The sequence below is a fragment of the Abramis brama genome (genome assembly GCF_963993115.1).
Source record: "Abramis brama genome assembly, chromosome: 11".
Classification (NCBI taxonomy): Eukaryota; Metazoa; Chordata; class Actinopteri; order Cypriniformes; family Leuciscidae; genus Abramis; species Abramis brama.
In genome coordinates, this window is record NC_139973.1 from 13,109,330 (window position 1) to 13,128,363 (window position 19,034).

Below are 19,034 nucleotides of genomic sequence, written 5' to 3' on the forward strand. Positions count from 1 at the left end.
TAAGGAAAACATTTTAAAGACTACACTAATTGTTGTTGGTCTCATAATATCAAATTGTTAATAGCTACATCATATAAATAGAATGGAAAATAATATTGGCAAAACATATGTGGAGTTTCTCTCAGAAATTGCTTGTAAACAATTAATTGCAAAGAAATGGCAAGTAACACACTGAATTAAAGACTGAAATAGTATTTAATTGTAGAAATGTGCTCCAATAATCTTCGTTTTATTTACAAATTTGAAATATATATATATATTTGCTATGAGAAAAACAAACAAACAGAATTGCAGAAAGTGTAACCATGGACAGTGACAAGAAAGGAAATACAGTACAGTTCTTCATATGTGACACCACTCATAAGGGTTAAGATCATTAATTCATATCTAATCAGCAATGATTTAGATTTTTTTTCATTAAAAAATATGGTATTAACACAACTTGTTTTATTATGTATCAAGAAAGAAAGAAAATAACACATTTATTTGCCTATTAATAGAAAACATTTGTCCTCCATAAATCCACTGAAGAATGTTAAACAATGAAACAACAATCAGCCTATAGTTTATGCTAGCTTTTGTGTAATGTTAGATAACCGAGTTGGTATTTCTTTGACGTTTCAAGTCTTGACTGCCTCGCTTGTTCCTCCTCCATAACATACAGGCAATGAGACTGACAATGACAGCAGTGCAGACAATGGCTACAATGATAATGATTTTGTCTTTGGATAGACCTTGACCCATAGAATCACCTCCACTTGTGTCCTCTATTTCTTCTGAGACTGTTGTGGGGTCTGATGCCGGTGCAGAGGTCATTTTGGTTGGGAAAGTGTGCAGTGAATGGTTGCCCATAATGTCATCCTCCATCAGCTCTCTTACATTTCTACCTTTCAGGGATCGAGGAGTATCACAAGTAACAAACGTAAGGTTTTTCACTTTCTCTGAATACTGTCCAAGCCAATCCCGAAAAGGAAGTATATCATTGTCACACCTCCAGGGATTTTGAGAAAGTATAATATTATCAACTATAGACAATGAGTTTAGAAATTCTTTTGGCAAGTTTGGTAGAGAATTGTTTTGAAGCTCCAGGAGATTTAAGCGAGACACACTCTCCAAGAGGTTTATGGGTATGTGCTGTATTTGATTATTCTCTATAGATATGTTAGCTAACTTGGGAAGGCCTTTGAATATCCCCGCCTCAATACTAATTAATTGATTAGTGTGAAGAGCGATCTCCTCTAGCTCCACCAAGCCATTGAAAGCGCCAGGAGAGATGTGCTGAATCCGGTTCCTACTGAGCACCAAAAGGCGAATCTCAGTTAAGTTGCTGAACACATTTTCCTCAAGGTGGGTTAACATGTTGTCATACAGCCAGAGCTCCTGGACGGCCATTGGACCAAAAGTTCCAGGCATTAACCTACTGAGTTGGTTATTGTACAGTGATATCTGAATAAGGTTAGGAAGGTTAAAAAAGACTGCACTGGGAAGCAATGATAACCTATTGTTGGAGAGGTAGAGTTTCTTCAGCTTATGCAAGTTTGAGAAAATATTTCCTGGTAGCTGTGTGATTTTGTTGTCTTGAAGATGCAATACCTCAAGGTTTACCAAGTCATCAAAAATGCCTGCTGGTATTTCTGTTAACTGATTTTGCTGGAGGAACAGGGCTCTGAGATTATTGAGTCCTCGAAAAGTACCGCTGGAAAGCTTTTTGATTGAGTTCCTTTGCAACATGAGCTGTTCCAGCTTTTCTAAACCCTGAAAAGCATCTTCTGGCAGAGAGGTTAGAAGGTTTCTGCTTAGGTCTATTTTGGTCACATTTACAAGAGGGCTGAGAAGAGATGGTTGCAGAACATCTATTTTGTTGTTACTGAGCGTTAAATTTGTTAATGTGTGTAGATTCTGAAACAGATCTTTTGGCAGAGAGGTTAGCATTGTCCCACTGAAACCTAAAACAATGAGATTGTGGGTTTGGTTAAATGTATGAGGTTCCACCTCAGCTATGCTTGAATCCTTGACTACAAACATAGCGAGGTTCTCAGCGAAAGTCACAAAATCAGCTTGTTTTAATGATTGTATGCTGGTGTTGGTGATTATGAGGGTACTGGTGGTTGGGGGGATGGAGGGTGGAAATTTGTTTAAGCCTTGACAACGGATTGTGTTTGGCTTACACTGGCAGTTCTCTGGACATGCAGAGGCAACAGCATTCATGGCACACATGCCAAAGATCACGTACCACACCAGGTCCATTGACTCCTACAAGGAAAGCAAAACATATAACATTAGAACTAAGATCTACAAAGCTTTGTCAAATTCTGGTCTTTTTTATTATTTTTACTTTATTACTACTTTGCCTACGAAAACTCAAAGCCATACACAAAGCCTAAATCTGTCATATGGCAAACGTTGACACAGAAAAATGTGAACGGTTGGCTATTTGTGAAAAAACCTCTTGGTAAACCTTCCTTTTGAGACATAAATCATTCCTCCACCCATATAGCTGTAATGTCACATTTATGCTTTTTATATATATATACTGTATATAAATCTGTAGTAACTACACAGGAAAAAATGAGTATCTGATATTACGATTAACTACAATTGACTAACAAGAAGTAAAAAAACTTCTTGTTTTTTTGAATGAAAACGAAAATGTAAACGAAAATAAAAACGAAAATGTACATTTGTATTTGAATTGTGTCACTATTATTGCGTGAGCATTACTAAAGAGCATTGTAAAAACTGTATTTGCAGTTTCTTTTTCACGTTTGGCTTTTCATTTTAATATTGGCAGTCTTGCCTCGAGACTGTAGTGAAAATGAAATGTGAAATCACCAATTGCATTTTATTTTTCAATTTGACAGGGATAATGCTGTGAAAATGAAATCATTTAATTTCATTCTCAATTTTGTCACATATTTTGCGTACTGTTTTCTGTAATGAAATCGTTAATCTGGTTTTAATTTTCATTTTAATCATTTAATTTATTTATTTAAATTTGGCAGAAAATGCCTTCCATAGGCATGCATGGTCTAATTTGCAAGTGGAAAGACTGAACACGTCTCCAGAGAGGAAACTGATCTGCTCTGCTCATACGGGACAAGCCGGATTCCACCATATCTTTATGTACACAATAATAATCTTTTACATTGTAATACTTTTTTATTTTTAATATTAAAAAAAAGTTTGTGTGCTACTGTGTGTCCCTGTGTGTGTAATGTAATTAAGTGTAAATGCAAAGTGTATACGCGTGTTGTGGACCCGCCTATAGGCGCATATTACTAACGCGCTCCATAAATAACAAAAAATATATATTTTGCTATTGACTTTAGACCAGGTTTCAGTTGGTCAATGGCGCAGTCTATTTAAGTTGTCTCAAAATAGCAACGCGCCAACAATGCGCCCCAAACACACATCGTTTTTTTCAACCAGCATGCCCATGGGTGCACAAATGTTTTTTTCAGTCTTCGTCAGACTGAAACTAGCAAAAAACACTTGCATCGCACCTGACGCCGCATTGTGCCGTCACCGTGTGTATGATAGGGCCCGATGTCTTCCACATTACCAGGTGGCGGGAAGTTTTCACAGGATTGTAAACGCAACACAATTTTTGGTTCATTTACATTTATTCATTTTCAACATTTAGTAATTTATTTGTAATAAACAATTTTAGTGGGCTTACATTACAGGTTTTTTGAAAAAGACAAGGTCAAATAAAAAAGTCGTATATGATGTATTAACATTTGTGTCATCACTTTCCAAAATCTTACAAAAACCCCAAAAGCTTATAATGAATTCAGTCAATATTAGGGAGGTATCATGCTTTTCACTTTGAATACTGTTCCAAATAGTAGGCCTAATTCTTTCTGAATGATTTGGTAAAACTCGAGTCATAACTAGCCGGTTATCATGATCTTTACTTTATAATTAATTATACATTGTGCATTATTCACATTAATTAGAACCTATATAGTTCTTAGTAGTCCTCTGGCTCTGGGAGGTATGAAAAAATAATTATTGCTGATTAGCTACTAGTGAACTACCTCATTCAACTGAGCGCTATTACTATACCATTCTAAAGTGTTACCGGAAATGCACCTGATCAAGACAATGACTAATGTTTCTCTCCTTTCTTTTAATAAACAGGATCCATATTTTCAGTGTTCTCAACATTTGATAATGTGTAACCTATTAGAGATTATTATTAAATAATAATAACAATAACAATTCTCTTATTAAAACATATACCATTACTTTGCTTCTGCTATTGCATTTGCACAGATATTTAACAGAAACAAGAATGTATGCATGCATGCAATTTAAAAAAAAAAAAAAAAAAAAGCACATGGAAAAAGTTTTGAGACTTCATAATCTGTTCCAGGAAAACCAAACCACAGTCTCTGAGAGCTGGAACATTTAACTGTCTTTCAAATACTTCCAGCTATTATTTGTATAATTTTTTAATTGTATAACTTTTTTTATTGCCTTTAAAGACTGTGTTATTGAGAGAATTATTATTTTTTCAATAAAAAAAATAAGGCATTCAATAACCATTTATTTCTGTTTTGAAAGTTTCTGTAAAATATGTAGTAAAGACATGACTGTCAATTACTTTTTTATTTCTGTAATTAATTATTAATATTTAAGAATGAGCAAAAATATTTAGTGCACTGTAACTGTAATCTGCATCTCAAAAATCAGTTTTAAAGTAATAAGAGCCAAAAACAAATTTGTACAAATTATCTTACCCTAGAACTTGGAAGTTTTGTCAGAGATATCGGTGCTTTGCTCTCCTCGTTTTGCAAAAGCGTTTCCCAGAACTCTTTTAAACAGCTGCAATGTTTTCTTTGTCAGATTCCTTTCTGCCTCCTCATGTCTTTCTGGTTATCCTCTTTCCAGTCAACTGTTGACTACACTGCTTTGTACAAAAGCTCTCATATACTCACCCACATTATTTGGAAATTAGTTGTGGGGAAGTGGTTTGGAGCCCCACCCTTGTGCTGCTCTTTAAAGGGGCAGGAAGTTTGTGTAAACTTTTTTGTATATACACAAGGCTGCTATTGTTAGACTATTTTTAGCAACATTTTTGAAGTTGGACACAAAATATGTATAATACATCTCTCTCATGCATATTATATGGGATCAGATTCTAGACACAAGTTACACTGTGTGCACTAAAAATAAATGAGGTAAGAGGACACATGCTACCAATTACATGAGGTCTTTAATTCAGCTTAAAGGCCCACTGAAGTGCCTTGGAACACACAGCTTTGTATGATGCGTTGACGTAACTTCCACTGAAACAGGAAGCTAACGCCCGTTTCACACATACTCCGTGTGCAGTGCGTATGCGGTGCGTGTTGCGGTGCAGGTGCGTGTTGCGGTGCAGGTGCAGCACGCGCTATAGTGCTTGATGTGTTTTCAGTGCGTAACTGATCCACGGCTGTACCACAAAAACATACTCACTATTTGTGGTGGATTTTTAATAGATAAAATAGTAAACTGTATATTAAAATAACCATGTTTCTAACATCTAACCTCATTTCTCTTTTTAGTCCTAACATGATAACACTTTGAAACACAATGTACTAAAACGTTCTGTCCTGTGTTTTTGAATGGTATATGTTGTGTTGCCATATCCCTTTGACTTTGGTTGTGTGAAAATAACAAATATGGGAAATGAAACTAGACAGATGACTAAGTTTGAACCTTGTTGTGATTAACAATGAAGTAATCATTAAAACAAAGTTTGCTTTACCAGAAGGGTTGCTTCTTCTTGGGGGAGATTCTCTGAGAACTGCTTGAGAGATCCTCCGGCCGTGATTAAAGCATTTGGGACATTTGCTGAAGTCTGTTTGTCGATTATTCCTGCGCAGGAAGTAAACTAGTTAGGGGAACAGGTATTAGCACCCAGCCGACGTCGATGTGTAGACGCGCTAGGGTATAGGTTTAGACTCGGCCGACGCCGACTTTAGACTCGCTAGAGTATAAATATTGTAGGACGTAGTTAGGTTTAGGGAAAAATCTACAAGAGCATTTGATTGGACAGAAGATGTGATGAGAAGCTGAAGTCCGCGGTGATATCATAAGAATCCATGATCCACTAAGTTTTGAATGCTTATATGTCCTAAATGCAAATTTTGGAACAAACAAGCTTATTCATAACCTTAAGGCTAACATATTCATACTAAAAGCTAAAAAACTTAAATTTTGATTTCAGGGGGCCTTTAAGTTCTGCTGTGCCAAAGTTCACACTTCAGTTATTTTGCTGACTATACAACTTATGGGAGCATGACCAAGCATGACTATCAAAACAAAAGCTGTAGAAAGTTATCATGATGATTTCAAAAGAATGTTCCTCTGTTGTTCTATAAATGTGGACCCACCCAAACTTATTTCCTTTTTTTTTTTTTTTTTCAAGTGCTACTCATTTTTCTACAATGGATTTTCCTCCATCTATGGTTCCTAATAGAAAAACATATGAATCACTGTCTGTGTGTGCGCATATTGTGCATATTTTATGCCAACGGACTGATTACATTCCTGTTCTATGGTCAGTGGGTCGGACACTCTTATAATTGCATACTAGTGTTTGGCTGGATTCACAACACTACATATATGCACATAAATTGATTATAAAGATGTGGAGGGGATATTTCCTCCAAGTTCAAATAAACAATCAATATATGAGGATTTTATATGAAGGAAAAACAAAGCATTAAACTTGGTTAAGTTATTTATCTGACAAAATTATTATACAAATTATTGTTATTTCACTGCGTTATCATGTGGGGGATATCGTTTTAAAAGCATACTGCTCCCAATAAGTGACAAAATGATGCAGAAGTAGCAGTGCTTCACCTTCTGAGAATATAGTTCCCAGTATGTATACGGTTAGAAGATGGCTGTGTCTCATGTGACCTTGTTATTTGTACAGGCTGTGACTATACAAATCAAAACATGTAAATAGGAAAATGTTGGCGTTATTTTGTCACTTATATGGAGCAAGTATGCTAGCTGGAGCCATTTACCTCCATTCTTTGTGCTAAGCTAGGCTTAGCAGTGGGTGCGTCAGACAGAGATACGCATGGAGATGAAAAGGGTATGCATGGACTTATCTAACTCTGGGGATACGGTGAATAAGCTAAAGTCCTCAAAAGTCGGCGTGTTCCTTTATGGACTGTCAGCACCTTTAAGGACTGCCCAGCGCCCACTGAATAAGATACCATGTAAAGTTCCCTTAGTCAGACTTGATGACTGCAGTTACCGACAACTCGTGTTCTCAATAAAGAATCCTGCTGAAGATACAACCAAGTCTCCTGGGGCCTCATGTACAAAGGCTTGCGTTGAATTCATTCTAAAACATTGTGTATGGACAAAGCTGTAAATGTGCGTACGCACCCAAAAAATCAGATGTATGAATCTCTGCGTACGCAGCATTCCACATACATTCTCTTTGTACATCCCAATTAACGCGAAATTGAGCGCACATGCACGAGCACAACACCACACCCTGTCTCCTCCCTCAATTAAATTAATTTAAATATGGTAATTAGTCCAATTTGGCAAAAGAAACCTGCAAGAACATGGCTAAAGCAAGCAAGAAATGAAATTTCACTGAAAATGAATTAGAGGTGCTACTATCAGAGGTAGAAACAAGAAAAAATATTTTATTTGGAACTTTGAAAGAAAAAAGAGTGGGAGAGTTTGTCTGATGCCGTCAACGCGGTGGGATCTGAGAGTCGCACCGTAAATGAACTGAAGAAGAAATGGTCTGACATAAAGGTGGAAGTTAAGCGGAGAACTGCTGCGCACAGACAAAGTGTGGGCAGAACAGGCGGTGGTACAGGGGCTGATGAACTTACACCCTTTGATCAGAGAGTTGCCTCTATTGTAGGAAACACGTTAATCTCTGGAATCGTATCCGTTGATGTGGGAGACTCGGATATACTACAGGACTGCCAGCAAGGTGACTAATTTAAAATTTATTTCCTTAACTTTGATACATAAAGCCTACCAGCCACCATTTAATTTTAAAATGCATGCAATGTAGCAAAAAGTACACCAGAGATTTTACATATCCACTGCTTTTATTGCAAATGCGTGTACCCATTAATAAGGAACAGACTCAAATTACTGTTAACATGTGCCTGTGTTTATTTGGACTAAGGAACCACAGGAACAACAGCAGGAACGTCCACTGACATGCACTCAGAGTCCGTAGCACCCGAGCAGCCAGAGGCCATTCAGTCCAGCGTCTCCGGTGTCTCTAATGCTCCCCCCAGTGCTGAAGCCCGTCCATCTGGCCGCGTCTTGACGCATGCTGTTCTGGAGTCACAACAGCAAATTGTTAGGGCCATTGGAGAAATTAACAGTCACCTGAAAAATGTCACTGACGCACTCACAGAAATAAGCCATTCATTAAAGGAATTGGTCAAAAAATGAACTTTGTGTCTGAGTACCATTTATATTGTCGCAATTACACATTGACGGGACTGAATGGCTTGATTGTGCTGCACATATACTGGTCCTGGGTCAGTGTCATCTGGCGGTGCCCCCACCTCACCAATCCTCACCATGCCTGTGCGCGACATTGTGCAGCACTCCACAGGCCAGTATGATGCGGCAAACCTTGTCAGGGCGGTATAACAGCATCCCCCCGGTCCTGTCAAGGCAGCGCCACCGACATTTCAGCTGCCCAATCGCCCGCTCCACAACTGACCGAGTGCGAGAATGGGCATCATTGTATCTGCGCTCTCGGTCAGTTTGTGGGTTGGTGAGGGGGGTTAACAGCCACGTCTTTAGTGGATAACCACTGTCTCCTGACGGGCAGTTGAATAATTACACACACAAAAATTAAACTTTTAGATAGAACCATACATTTAAATGCATAACTTGCATAACCAAGTATCCACCCATCGTGCACCCTGCCAGCTTGGAGTCTCATCCCAACCATACTGTTTGTAAGGATATATGAATCATGGGTTGACCCAGGCCACCATGCCACAATATTTGTTAGGCGCATTTGTGCATCACATATAATCTGCACATTTATTGAATGAAAATGTTTCCGATTCACATATGCAAATACTTCTTCAGATGGCGCCTTTATAGCAATATGCGTGCAGTCGATCGCTCCGATTACATTAGGAAAACCGGCTATCGCTGCAAATTGCGCTTTAATGTTTGGCTGGTCACCTGCATCGTATGGGAACGCTATATACCTGGTAGACAAGCGGATGATCCCGTCCCATACAGCTGGCATTGCACGGCTCAAACACGACTGGCTTATTCCTGAGCGGTCTGCCAGTTCTCTTTGGAAAGAACCAGTTGCCAGGAAACCAAGTGTAGTAAGCACCTGTAAAGGAACGGGTAATGCGTGGCTCCTCACTGTCTCTCTTTCCAAATTCGGACCCAACTCAGCGCAGAGCTCCAAGAGTATAGCCCTTGGAAATCTGAAACGGCTGATAAGCCAGTCATCATTGTGGGCCAGAAAATCATTGTGGACCCTAAAAACTCATTCTCTCCGGATTTGTCCATTGAAAATGTCCTCTAATAAAGCCAACGCTTCCATTGCTAGACGGGTTGTATCAATTTGCACATGCTTTATATATGTTCTTACTTAATTGCATAATTAATAGAATATTTTAATAAGACTCATGTGACAATAATATGTCAAATAATTTATCAATTACAAATTATAAGCAATATCTGACAGCTGGTGGTGCGATAGAACAATTCGTAGTGTAATGTTTGCCACTTCACTTTATTGCCTCTACGAGTCGCCAACGGACAAAAATCACGACAAATGTACGTACACCAGACATGAATTTCACGTGGAGGAACGCACATTCTTACATTAATTTCACTGTTAGTACATCTGACCGTGAACGTGAAAGCTGGCGTATGCCGTGTTTTTGTGCGTACGCAGTGTTGATACATGAGGCCCCTGGTCTTCGCTTCTGAGTTTCCTACAGTCACAAATAAATCAACTGACTCTAAGCACAACTAGTACATACTATGATTACAAATTCTTTAACAAATCTTTTATATTATTTAATTAAAGAGTGAAGATGTCAATTTGTCTAGGCCGGGCATCACTTTTGGCCACTAGAAGCCATGATTTAAAACATGATCATGTAAGTTAGTCTGGTGCCAGCAGCTTCCACTCAGGAATTTTTACATGAAGCTAAGAATGTACAGTACAGCAATAAGAACAACAACAAAAAAAAAAACTTGTTCTGGGGCAAGATGTTCATGTTCTTCTCTCCCCTTATCTCAAATTCCCTTTCTTCTCTTGCACCAGACTCAGGTCAGCGAAAGTTTATCTATGTGTTTGCACAATTTGTTTTATGTAGCCTACATTTTAAATGTCTCAGTGTGAGTTGAGCTCATTCCCATAGCAGCAGAATAGGTCATAATGAGGATGTGAGTGTTCAGGGAAATTCTGGCTTGCTTTGAGATGTGAGCCTTTCCATGGCTCTTAAATGCTTCCTGTACACAGAGATATGACCCATTAGAGTCATCCTATTCAGTAAAAATTCCAAACAATTGCCCTGTTTGGAAGATAATAGTTTTGGTCTGGGTATTTACTGTAGGATGGTGGAAGCTGGAAAAAGAAACATGGAGTTCAGAAAGTAAAAAAATACCACATTGTTTTCTGCACCAACAATTCTCACTCAATGTTGCGCATCTCTCTGCTTTCACGTTTGCATCTGTCAGATTTGTCTTTGAGATTTTTTCTTCTAATTATGTATTTTACCCTACAAAAATCTTGCATTCTGATACCATTATCTCTGGTAGATAAGATTGCATGTTTACCAGATCCGATATGAGCAAAAATCTATGACAAAGATAAAAGCAAATAAAATATATAATAATATTTTTAAAGAAACACATTTTTTAAAATGAGGGGGAAACAGATTTTAAAATGAGGGGGAAACAGATTATTTCATTTTTACAAACATTAAAATGAACATCCATCAATACATAGCCTACAGGTGTATACTCCATGCAATTCTAAGAAATATACAAAAGAGAGTGAGTGTCCAGTATTTCTAAAAGAACAGTATGAAAATAATGTGCAGGTTTTTGTTAAATCCATGTTAAATTCGTACAATTTGTCTAAACCCCAGTGATGGGCAAGTTTAAGGGCGGGGTCAGGGGGAGGTCATTCGTACGAATTGGGCAACAAATATGTACGATTTAGCAACAAACCAAAAAAAAGAAAAGAAAAAGTGAGGTCTTATGAAATCGTATGAAATAGCCACCTCATAAAATTCGTATGAATTGCCGTGAGATCGGGTTGGGCAAGACACTGAGAACAGGAACTGAATACAGGAAGTGAACATAGAAACAATGGTAATGGACATTTCAACTTAAGTCCAAAACACAAGACAGGGGAACAACACTGGGATCATGACAGAGTTGGAAGTGCTGGAGACTGGGCCAAGCTCCGTTAGTCCAGGCAAAGTAACTCATTTTGGAGCCAAAAATAGAACTAATTGTAAAAGATTTTTTTTCAGCATACAGTAGATCATTTCTATGAGATGTCCAGAACAACATACTAAAAGTCCTAAGAAATCCTAGTTGAGGAAATATGTTAAATTCTCATCAATCCAAGATGTGTGCCAATAAGGCCACCCAATGGGGCTATTTTCTTCCTTTACTCCTATCAAAATAAAACTTTATACAATGAAAGTATCCATGAAAAGTAAAAATTTTTGTATTACAAGTTTGTAAAATTAATTTGAATATGCAAATGAGCTATACACTAATCAAATATAGGCTACCCAAAATATACCCGCATAGGATTCATTTTTTCCTTTACTCCTACCACAATAAAACTTTACACAATGAAAGTCTACATGAAAAGTAAAACATTTTGTATTAGAAGTTTCTTTGAAAATGAATTTGAATATGCAAATGAGCAATACACTAATCGAATATGCCTAAAATACACCCTAATGGACTTATTTTTTCCTTTACTCCTATCATAATCAAACCTCACACAGTGAAAGTACATGGAAAGTAACATTTTTGTTTTACAAGTTTCTTTGAAAAATCTATTTTAAATATGCAAATGAGCTCAACACTAGGCCTAATTGACTTATGGCCAAGAAACCATAAAGTCACAAGTAGAAAAAACAGGGGCCACACATTCATGTCCATTCAGTAAGTTAACCTATGCATAAACACGATACATTTGAAGTCACTTGCCACACTTACCTGGGTCACTTGCCACAAAAAGACTTATATTGACCTTAAGAATTGATTGCACAATTTTGCCTCCAGTTGCTTTCTAAATTTTTTTGTTTTTGTTTTTTGCGAACAAGCCTTACGTAATGACATTCCCCCACAGATAACATCAGAAGAAAGTCAGAATAGCCATCTTAGTCATTAGTAACGTGGTGAGATTAAATTTTGGCCTGGTAGATTTACAAATGATTGGTATTGTCGGTAAGATTACGAGATTACAGGCAGAAGTCGTTCTTACCAACTAAACGATTCACTCTCACACAGAAGACAGATGAAAAACCAGATAGACACACTTTCCAGACATTCCAGCTCTTTAAAATAATTTTGCCAGACACCAAAACTGCTTCTCTTCTTGTAGTTAGCAAGTATTTCAGACCAGGCGGGCCACACATCAGACTTCCACCGTTTGTAAAGTAGCTTTGCAGTGTTATGAGAAGCTAGCAACAGAAATATCTAGGTTAGTTAAATAAATAAATAAATAAATAAATAAAATAAAACAAAAAACACCAAAAAGAAACCTCGCCTGTTGTTGCTACCTTGTCGTGGTGGGGAGGCTTGTGTGCCTCCGTGACCCTGAAGACTATACCGGGGGGGTTATACCCCTGGCAGGTTCTACCAAGCCAGGCAGTTTCTTAAAACAGCATTGCCATCACCCATTGGCAGGATGATTGGATGGAGACTGGGCCGATGTATTTGTCATACATATGAATGGTGTTTCTGCCTATGCAAATTAAGACATATCAATAAGTGTGGAGCTCATGTGCATATTCAAATTCATTTCAAAAATTACTTTTCATGTATACTTTTACTATGTAAAATTTTATTGTGGTAGGAGTAAAGGAAAAAATTAAGCATATTTGGGTGTATTTTGGGCATATTCGATTAGTGTATAGCTCATTTGCATATTAAAATTCATTTTCAAAGAAACTTGTAATACAAATATATATATATATATATATTTTTTTTTTCATGGGTACTTTCATTGTGTAATGTTTCATTTTGATAGGAGAAAAGAAAAAAAATAGCCCCATTGGGGTGTATTGTTGTCTGGCCTTATTGGCACACATCTTGGATTGATGAGAATTTAACATATTTCCTCAACTAGGATTTCTTAGGACTTTTAGTATGTTGTTCTGGACACCTCATAGAAATGATCTAAGCTGCAAAAAATTATTTTACAATTAGTCTGTCGTAAAACGCTACTTTGCCTGGACTACGTGGCCACCGGAGCTTGATGCATATAGCCCCAACAAAAAAAAAAAAGTTTAGGGGAAGCGTCCTCCTCAACCTCCCCGACAGTGAAGGAGGATCGACCCACTCAACAGCAAAGCATAGTCCAAGAACTCAGCCAACGATCCTTGAGGACCTTCACGAATAGGGTTGGCACCCGTCCCGTAAAATACGGAATCGTCCGTATTAACAGGTAAAATGCGTCCCGTATCAAATCAAAATAGGATGCGATTTGTCCAGTATTTTACATAGGCCCACACATAGTTGAATAAACACATAAGGAGTTTGCAGTGTGGAGAATACTATATATAGCCTAGCAAACATGGTTCGAATTACGTGGGAGCCAGTGGGAGCTGAGCTCCCATAGAGAGAGGATGAGCTCCCATGAAAGCAGTAAAATAATATAAAATGTGTTCTGTTGCAAGTTCACATACTTGAAGGAGACTGCTTGAGGTTTCAGACCCACTCCCCTTGCAAAGATGCAAAGAGAATGATGTAAACATTTATAGCCGAACAGTGAACATATTTTTAGAGTGCAGTAAGATATGGCACAACTTTTAACAGCCCATCTGTGGGTGTATTAACAGGGGAGGTGGCTTGTTTATTTCTAAAATGAGTGCAGTAAACTCACCTGGAACTGCTAATAATCACCAAGCACTATTATGAACAATTCCATATTTGCTATTATCTTCCAGTTACACTACCAAAAAATATGAATATATATATATTTTTTTTAAATGATACCGAGACATACAACTTGTCATGACCCCCGTGTTGTTCCCCTCTGTGGACTTTTAAGTTAAATGTCCTTTACCACTGTTTTCATGTTCACTTCCTGTATTCACTCTCCTGTTTTACTTGTGTCCCTGATGCATTAAATTTATCAAAACTGAACGAAAAGACATTTATAATGTTACAAAATATTTATATTTTGAATGAATGCTGTTCTTTTGAACTTTTCTATTCATCAAAGAATTCAGATTATTTATTTTTTTTCTGGAAAATTGTGGGAGGATCACTTAAAAAACATAAAACAGACAATACTCACAATAAGCATGTATACAACATATTTCACCATATTTTATTTCACTTTTATAAGCGATGTCTCCCCTGTTTAACTCTCTGTAACTCAAGATACGATATATGATATTTTACCAAGTGTATGTTCCATATATAAACTTCTCTATTTTTAACAGAATTAAGAAAGACAATTTCACATTTACTCTTGAATGATTTCTATGACTAAATTATCTTAATTTTTATAATTTAATACTAAAATATATTGGCTTTTCACCACACCGAGGAATGGAGCTGAAGTGTTAAATATGGTTTGAAATCAAATTACACATACAGTTGCAATTTTACAAGTGCAATATAACTGTATGTGTACAATAAATAATATATTTTTGCTTACCTGTCTATTAAAACACATGCGAGAGTGGAGTCTCTGTGGAAAGATCAAGTCCAGGTTTTTTGCGAAGCTCTCTCCATCCTGAAAACGCCATCCTTTATTTCTCTGTTTGTCCCAAAAAGCCTGCTTGCCTCAGGTGATCTACGTTTATGTTTGTTTTTGTTTTTTGTTTTTTTGATTTTCTGTACTCGCAATCAATAATCGTGAACCATGATTACAATATATATTTATATACAGTGAGGAAAATAAGTATTTGAACACCCTGCTATTTTACAAGTTCTACCACTTGGAAATCATGGAGGGGTCTGAAATTGTCATCGTAGGTGCATGTCCACTGTGAGAGACATAATCTAAAAAAAAATATCCAGAAATCACAATATATGATTTTTTAACTATTTATTTGTATGATACAGCTGCAAATAAGTATTTGAACACCTGTCTATCAGCTAGAATTCTGACCCTCAAAGACCTGTTAGTCTGCCTTTAAAATGTCCACCTCCACTCCATTTATTATCCTAAATTAGATGCACCTGTTTGAGGTCGTTAGCTGCATAAAGACACCTGTCCACCCCATACAATCAGTAAGAATCCAACTACTAACATGGCCAAGACCAAAGAGCTGTCCAAAGACACTAAAGACAAAATTGTACACCTCCACAAGGCTGGAAAGGGCTACGGGGAAATTGCCAAGCAGCTTGGTGAAAAAAGGTCCACTGTTGGAGCAATCATTAGAAAATGGAAGAAGCTAAACATGACTGTCAATCTCCCTCGGACTGGGGCACCATGCAAGATCTCACCTCGTGGGGTCTCAATGATCCTAAGAAAGGTGAGAAATCAGCCCAGAACTACATGGGAGGAGCTGGTCAATGACCTGAAAAGAGCTGGGACCACCGTTTCCAAGGTTACTGTTGGTAATACACTAAGACATCATGGTTTGAAATCATGCATGGCACGGAAGGTTCCCCTGCTTAAACCAGCAAATGTCAAGGCCCGTCTTAAGTTTGCCAATGACCATTTGGATGATCCAGAGGAGTCATGGGAGAAAGTCATGTGGTCAGATGAGACCAAAATAGAACTTTTTGGTCATAATTCCACTAAACGTGTTTGGAGGAAGAAGAATGATGAGTACCATCCCAAGAACACCATCCCTACTGTGAAGCATGGGGGTGGTAGCATCATGCTTTGGGGGTGTTTTTCTGCACATGGGACAGGGCGACTGCACTGTATTAAGGAGAGGATGACCGGGGCCATGTATTGCGAGATTTTGGGGAACAACCTTCCCTCAGTTAGAGCATTGAAGATGGGTCGAGGTCTTTCAACATGACAATGACCTGAAGCACACAGCCAGGATAACCAAGGAGTGGCTCTGTAAGAAGCATATCAAGGTTCTGGCGTGGCCTAGCCAGTCTCCAGATCTAAACCCAATAGAGAATCTTTGGAGGGAGCTCAAACTCAGTGTTTCTCAGCGACAGCCCAGAAACCTGACTGATCTAGAGAAGGTCTGTGTGGAGCAGTGGGCCAAAATCCCTCCTGCAGTGTGTGCAAACCTGGTGAAAAAACTACAGGAAACGTTTGACCTCTGTAATTGCAAACAAAGGCTACTGTACCAAATATTAACATTGATTTTCTCAGGTGTTCAAATACTTATTTGCAGCTGTATCATACAAATAAATAGTTAAAAAATCATACATTGTGATTTCTGGATTTTTTTTTTTTTAGATTATGTCTCTCACAGTGGACATGCACCTACGATGACAACTTCAGACCCCTCCATGATTTCTAAGTGGGAGAAATTGCAACATATCAGGGTGTTCAAATACTTATTTTCCTCACTGTATATATATATATATATATATATATATATATATATATATATATATATATATATATATATGGTTTCTACAAGCGGAAACCAAGGATAGCACAGATAATACGTAATTGATATGCAACAATGACAAGGGGCGAGCCATTATTTAAAACTGTAATTTCTCTGGATTTACAAATCCATGGGAACTTTTGGGATAATGTAAGTACACAACTGCATGAAATATATCACACTGTACAAAAGTTGATCTTCCAGAGGAATTAATTGAAAACACTCGTTCTTCTCTGCGCCAGTGGATGCGCACCATTAGTGAATTAGCGGCAATTCTGCGATTTAAACCCCCCACCCCCGGTGATGTCGGTATAACATCACATCCCTACCTATTCACAGAACAGAATCCCAAAACTTTTGTGGCTTATTTATATGATTTTTAGCAAATTGGAGCCAACTTTTCTTGTGCTTTTGGCTCAGTTGTGTTGTACGTCTTGGAGTTCTGGCATGCGTCAAGTACGTGCCTTACTGTGCGAGCTGAAACCTCAATGCCTGTTGCCACCAAGTCTTGCAGATTTGTGCTGTTGAGATTCTATTCAGAGGGTTGAATAATTTTGATACTGCAGTTGCATTTTCAGTTGAATTTGGGGAAACATTTGTTGTGTTGAACTATTTCAATTGCTTTTGTTTGATTTGTTCATTGCAAACAGCTGAAATATTTATAGATATATCAACCTGACAAGTCGCATCAACACAAGTCATGATATTTATGGGTTAGATCAAGTACAAATAGGTTTTTGAAATAATAATTGCATTTTACCACTTTTTTTCCAGTGGACATTTTAGTGTGCTAACCGAGGATTTTTACTGTGCCACTCTGGTGCAGTTGTTTGCTCCTTTAAAAAAAAAAAAACTATCACCACAATGAGAGGAAGCACTGATACTGAGGTACTTACAGAGCTAGAGATACTAGGCAGGGCATTCATTTGTAAAAAACTGTGTAGAGTTCTGATAAGATTGGATGTTTTTTTTCTGCATGTGTTGTCACTTTCTTATCGCAGTTCCACTCATCTTATTTTCTCTTCTTCTTGAGCTTCTAGGCGAGCAATTCTTAGCATGTATGCAAGGGCTCTTCTTCGGTAGCACCTATAAAGGATAAATCATTTAATAACAAAGTGAATTTGAAATATTCTAGGCAGAAAGCTCAAACATCAGTGAGCTATCAAAACAGCAATGCTTAAGAGACAGACTAATGACAGTTTACGAGCATATGTAGATAGACAGACAGACAGACATTTAGATTATATATATTAGGGGTGTAACGGTACTTGTATTCGTCCTGAAACGTAAAAAGTAACCCCTACCAGTAAAAAGCGCAGAAGAAGAGATGATCGCTCGATGGGGGTTTCTCAAATGGAAGGCTGCATCCTACCGAGACTGCGTCCTTCCTAGTTCAGTTCTTCTGAGGCTTGTAGGCTAGTGTCCTCCTCAGCAATTACATGCTAGAATGAGACGGTCTAGTAAGAGTGCATGGCTATGTCACACATGTTCCCGCCCCCACGGTCACGGCATGAAAATACTATTTATTAATGCAATACAGTGAATGACAGTCGTCTGTGGTCTCCCAGTGGCTTACATTATTGGCAGTTTAGTGTTAGTTGTAACGGGGCTCTACTGGTTATTAAATTAGTCACCGATATGGGGTGTCTAGTCAGGACACGGAAGGCAGAGATATTCGTTGAAGGGTTTAATATATCACTTTTGAAATACAGATGCACAGGCACTATTTCTTATGAACTTTACAGTGTAGGTGTGGTTCTAAAGGAAAGGAAATAAACATTGATGTTAACTAACATGAACACAATTGAGGTTAATAACTCTCCCTAGTTACTTAAATAAACAGAGCTAAACATGTCCTGAAACATGAACTACAATAAGAATACCATACAAGCTACACATACAACAGAGATAAAGGCTGTCACTGACTGTAAACTCAAACATGAATTGCTAATATTAACTTATCTATATGATATGATTATACACAACCTGAAGCTTAACTTATAAACTGAAACTCAACTTACAGCCGTTCTCTGCAAGCCAGGGCATGTCGCAACATGTCAGAAAGGGGGCGTAGTCTGAGCGAACACAAGTTGTACATGCTCGGTCAGGCTCACATCACTTGAGCCTTTTGCACATTATTAATTTACAGCAAAATAAAAGATAACATCTATGCTTTAATTTCCGAAAACATTATTTTTGTCTTACATTTTATAATAAACTCAGACAAGCTCAGTAACGGCTCGTTTTCCGTCAGTTTATTTT

At 37.7% G+C, this 19,034-nt stretch overlaps 1 protein-coding gene and 1 long non-coding RNA gene across 7 annotated transcripts; both read right to left on the reverse strand.

Moving 5' to 3' along the window:
* Positions 1-176: 176 nt before the first annotated feature.
* LOC311091786 (uncharacterized protein) lies at positions 177-4,950 on the reverse strand. The gene is made up of 2 exons (XM_084127879.1): positions 4,746-4,950; positions 177-2,253 (listed from the first exon to the last, which is right to left on the reverse strand). Exon 2 carries the CDS (start codon positions 2,245-2,247, stop codon positions 589-591), a length of 1,659 nt encoding a protein of 552 aa, XP_083984005.1. The 5' UTR covers positions 2,248-2,253; positions 4,746-4,950; the 3' UTR covers positions 177-588.
* A 925-nt stretch (positions 4,951-5,875) lies between these two features.
* LOC311091787 lies at positions 5,876-18,832 on the reverse strand. 6 transcript variants are annotated; one of them, XR_014608164.1, is made up of 5 exons: positions 18,794-18,832; positions 18,077-18,214; positions 17,669-17,858; positions 14,900-14,932; positions 5,876-8,325 (listed from the first exon to the last, which is right to left on the reverse strand). It is a non-coding gene; the product is annotated as an uncharacterized lncRNA (long non-coding RNA). The 6 variants fall into 6 exon arrangements; XR_014608165.1 differs by having other exon boundaries at positions 14,900-14,977; XR_014608163.1 differs by lacking the exon at positions 14,900-14,932.
* Between the last annotated feature and the right edge of the window lie 202 nt (positions 18,833-19,034).

Bases quoted from the DNA above. Each gene is read 5' to 3' on its own strand.
- LOC311091786 (XM_084127879.1), bottom strand. From the start codon at position 2,247: ATGGACCTGGTGTGGTACGTGATCTTTGGCATGTGTGCCATGAATGCT.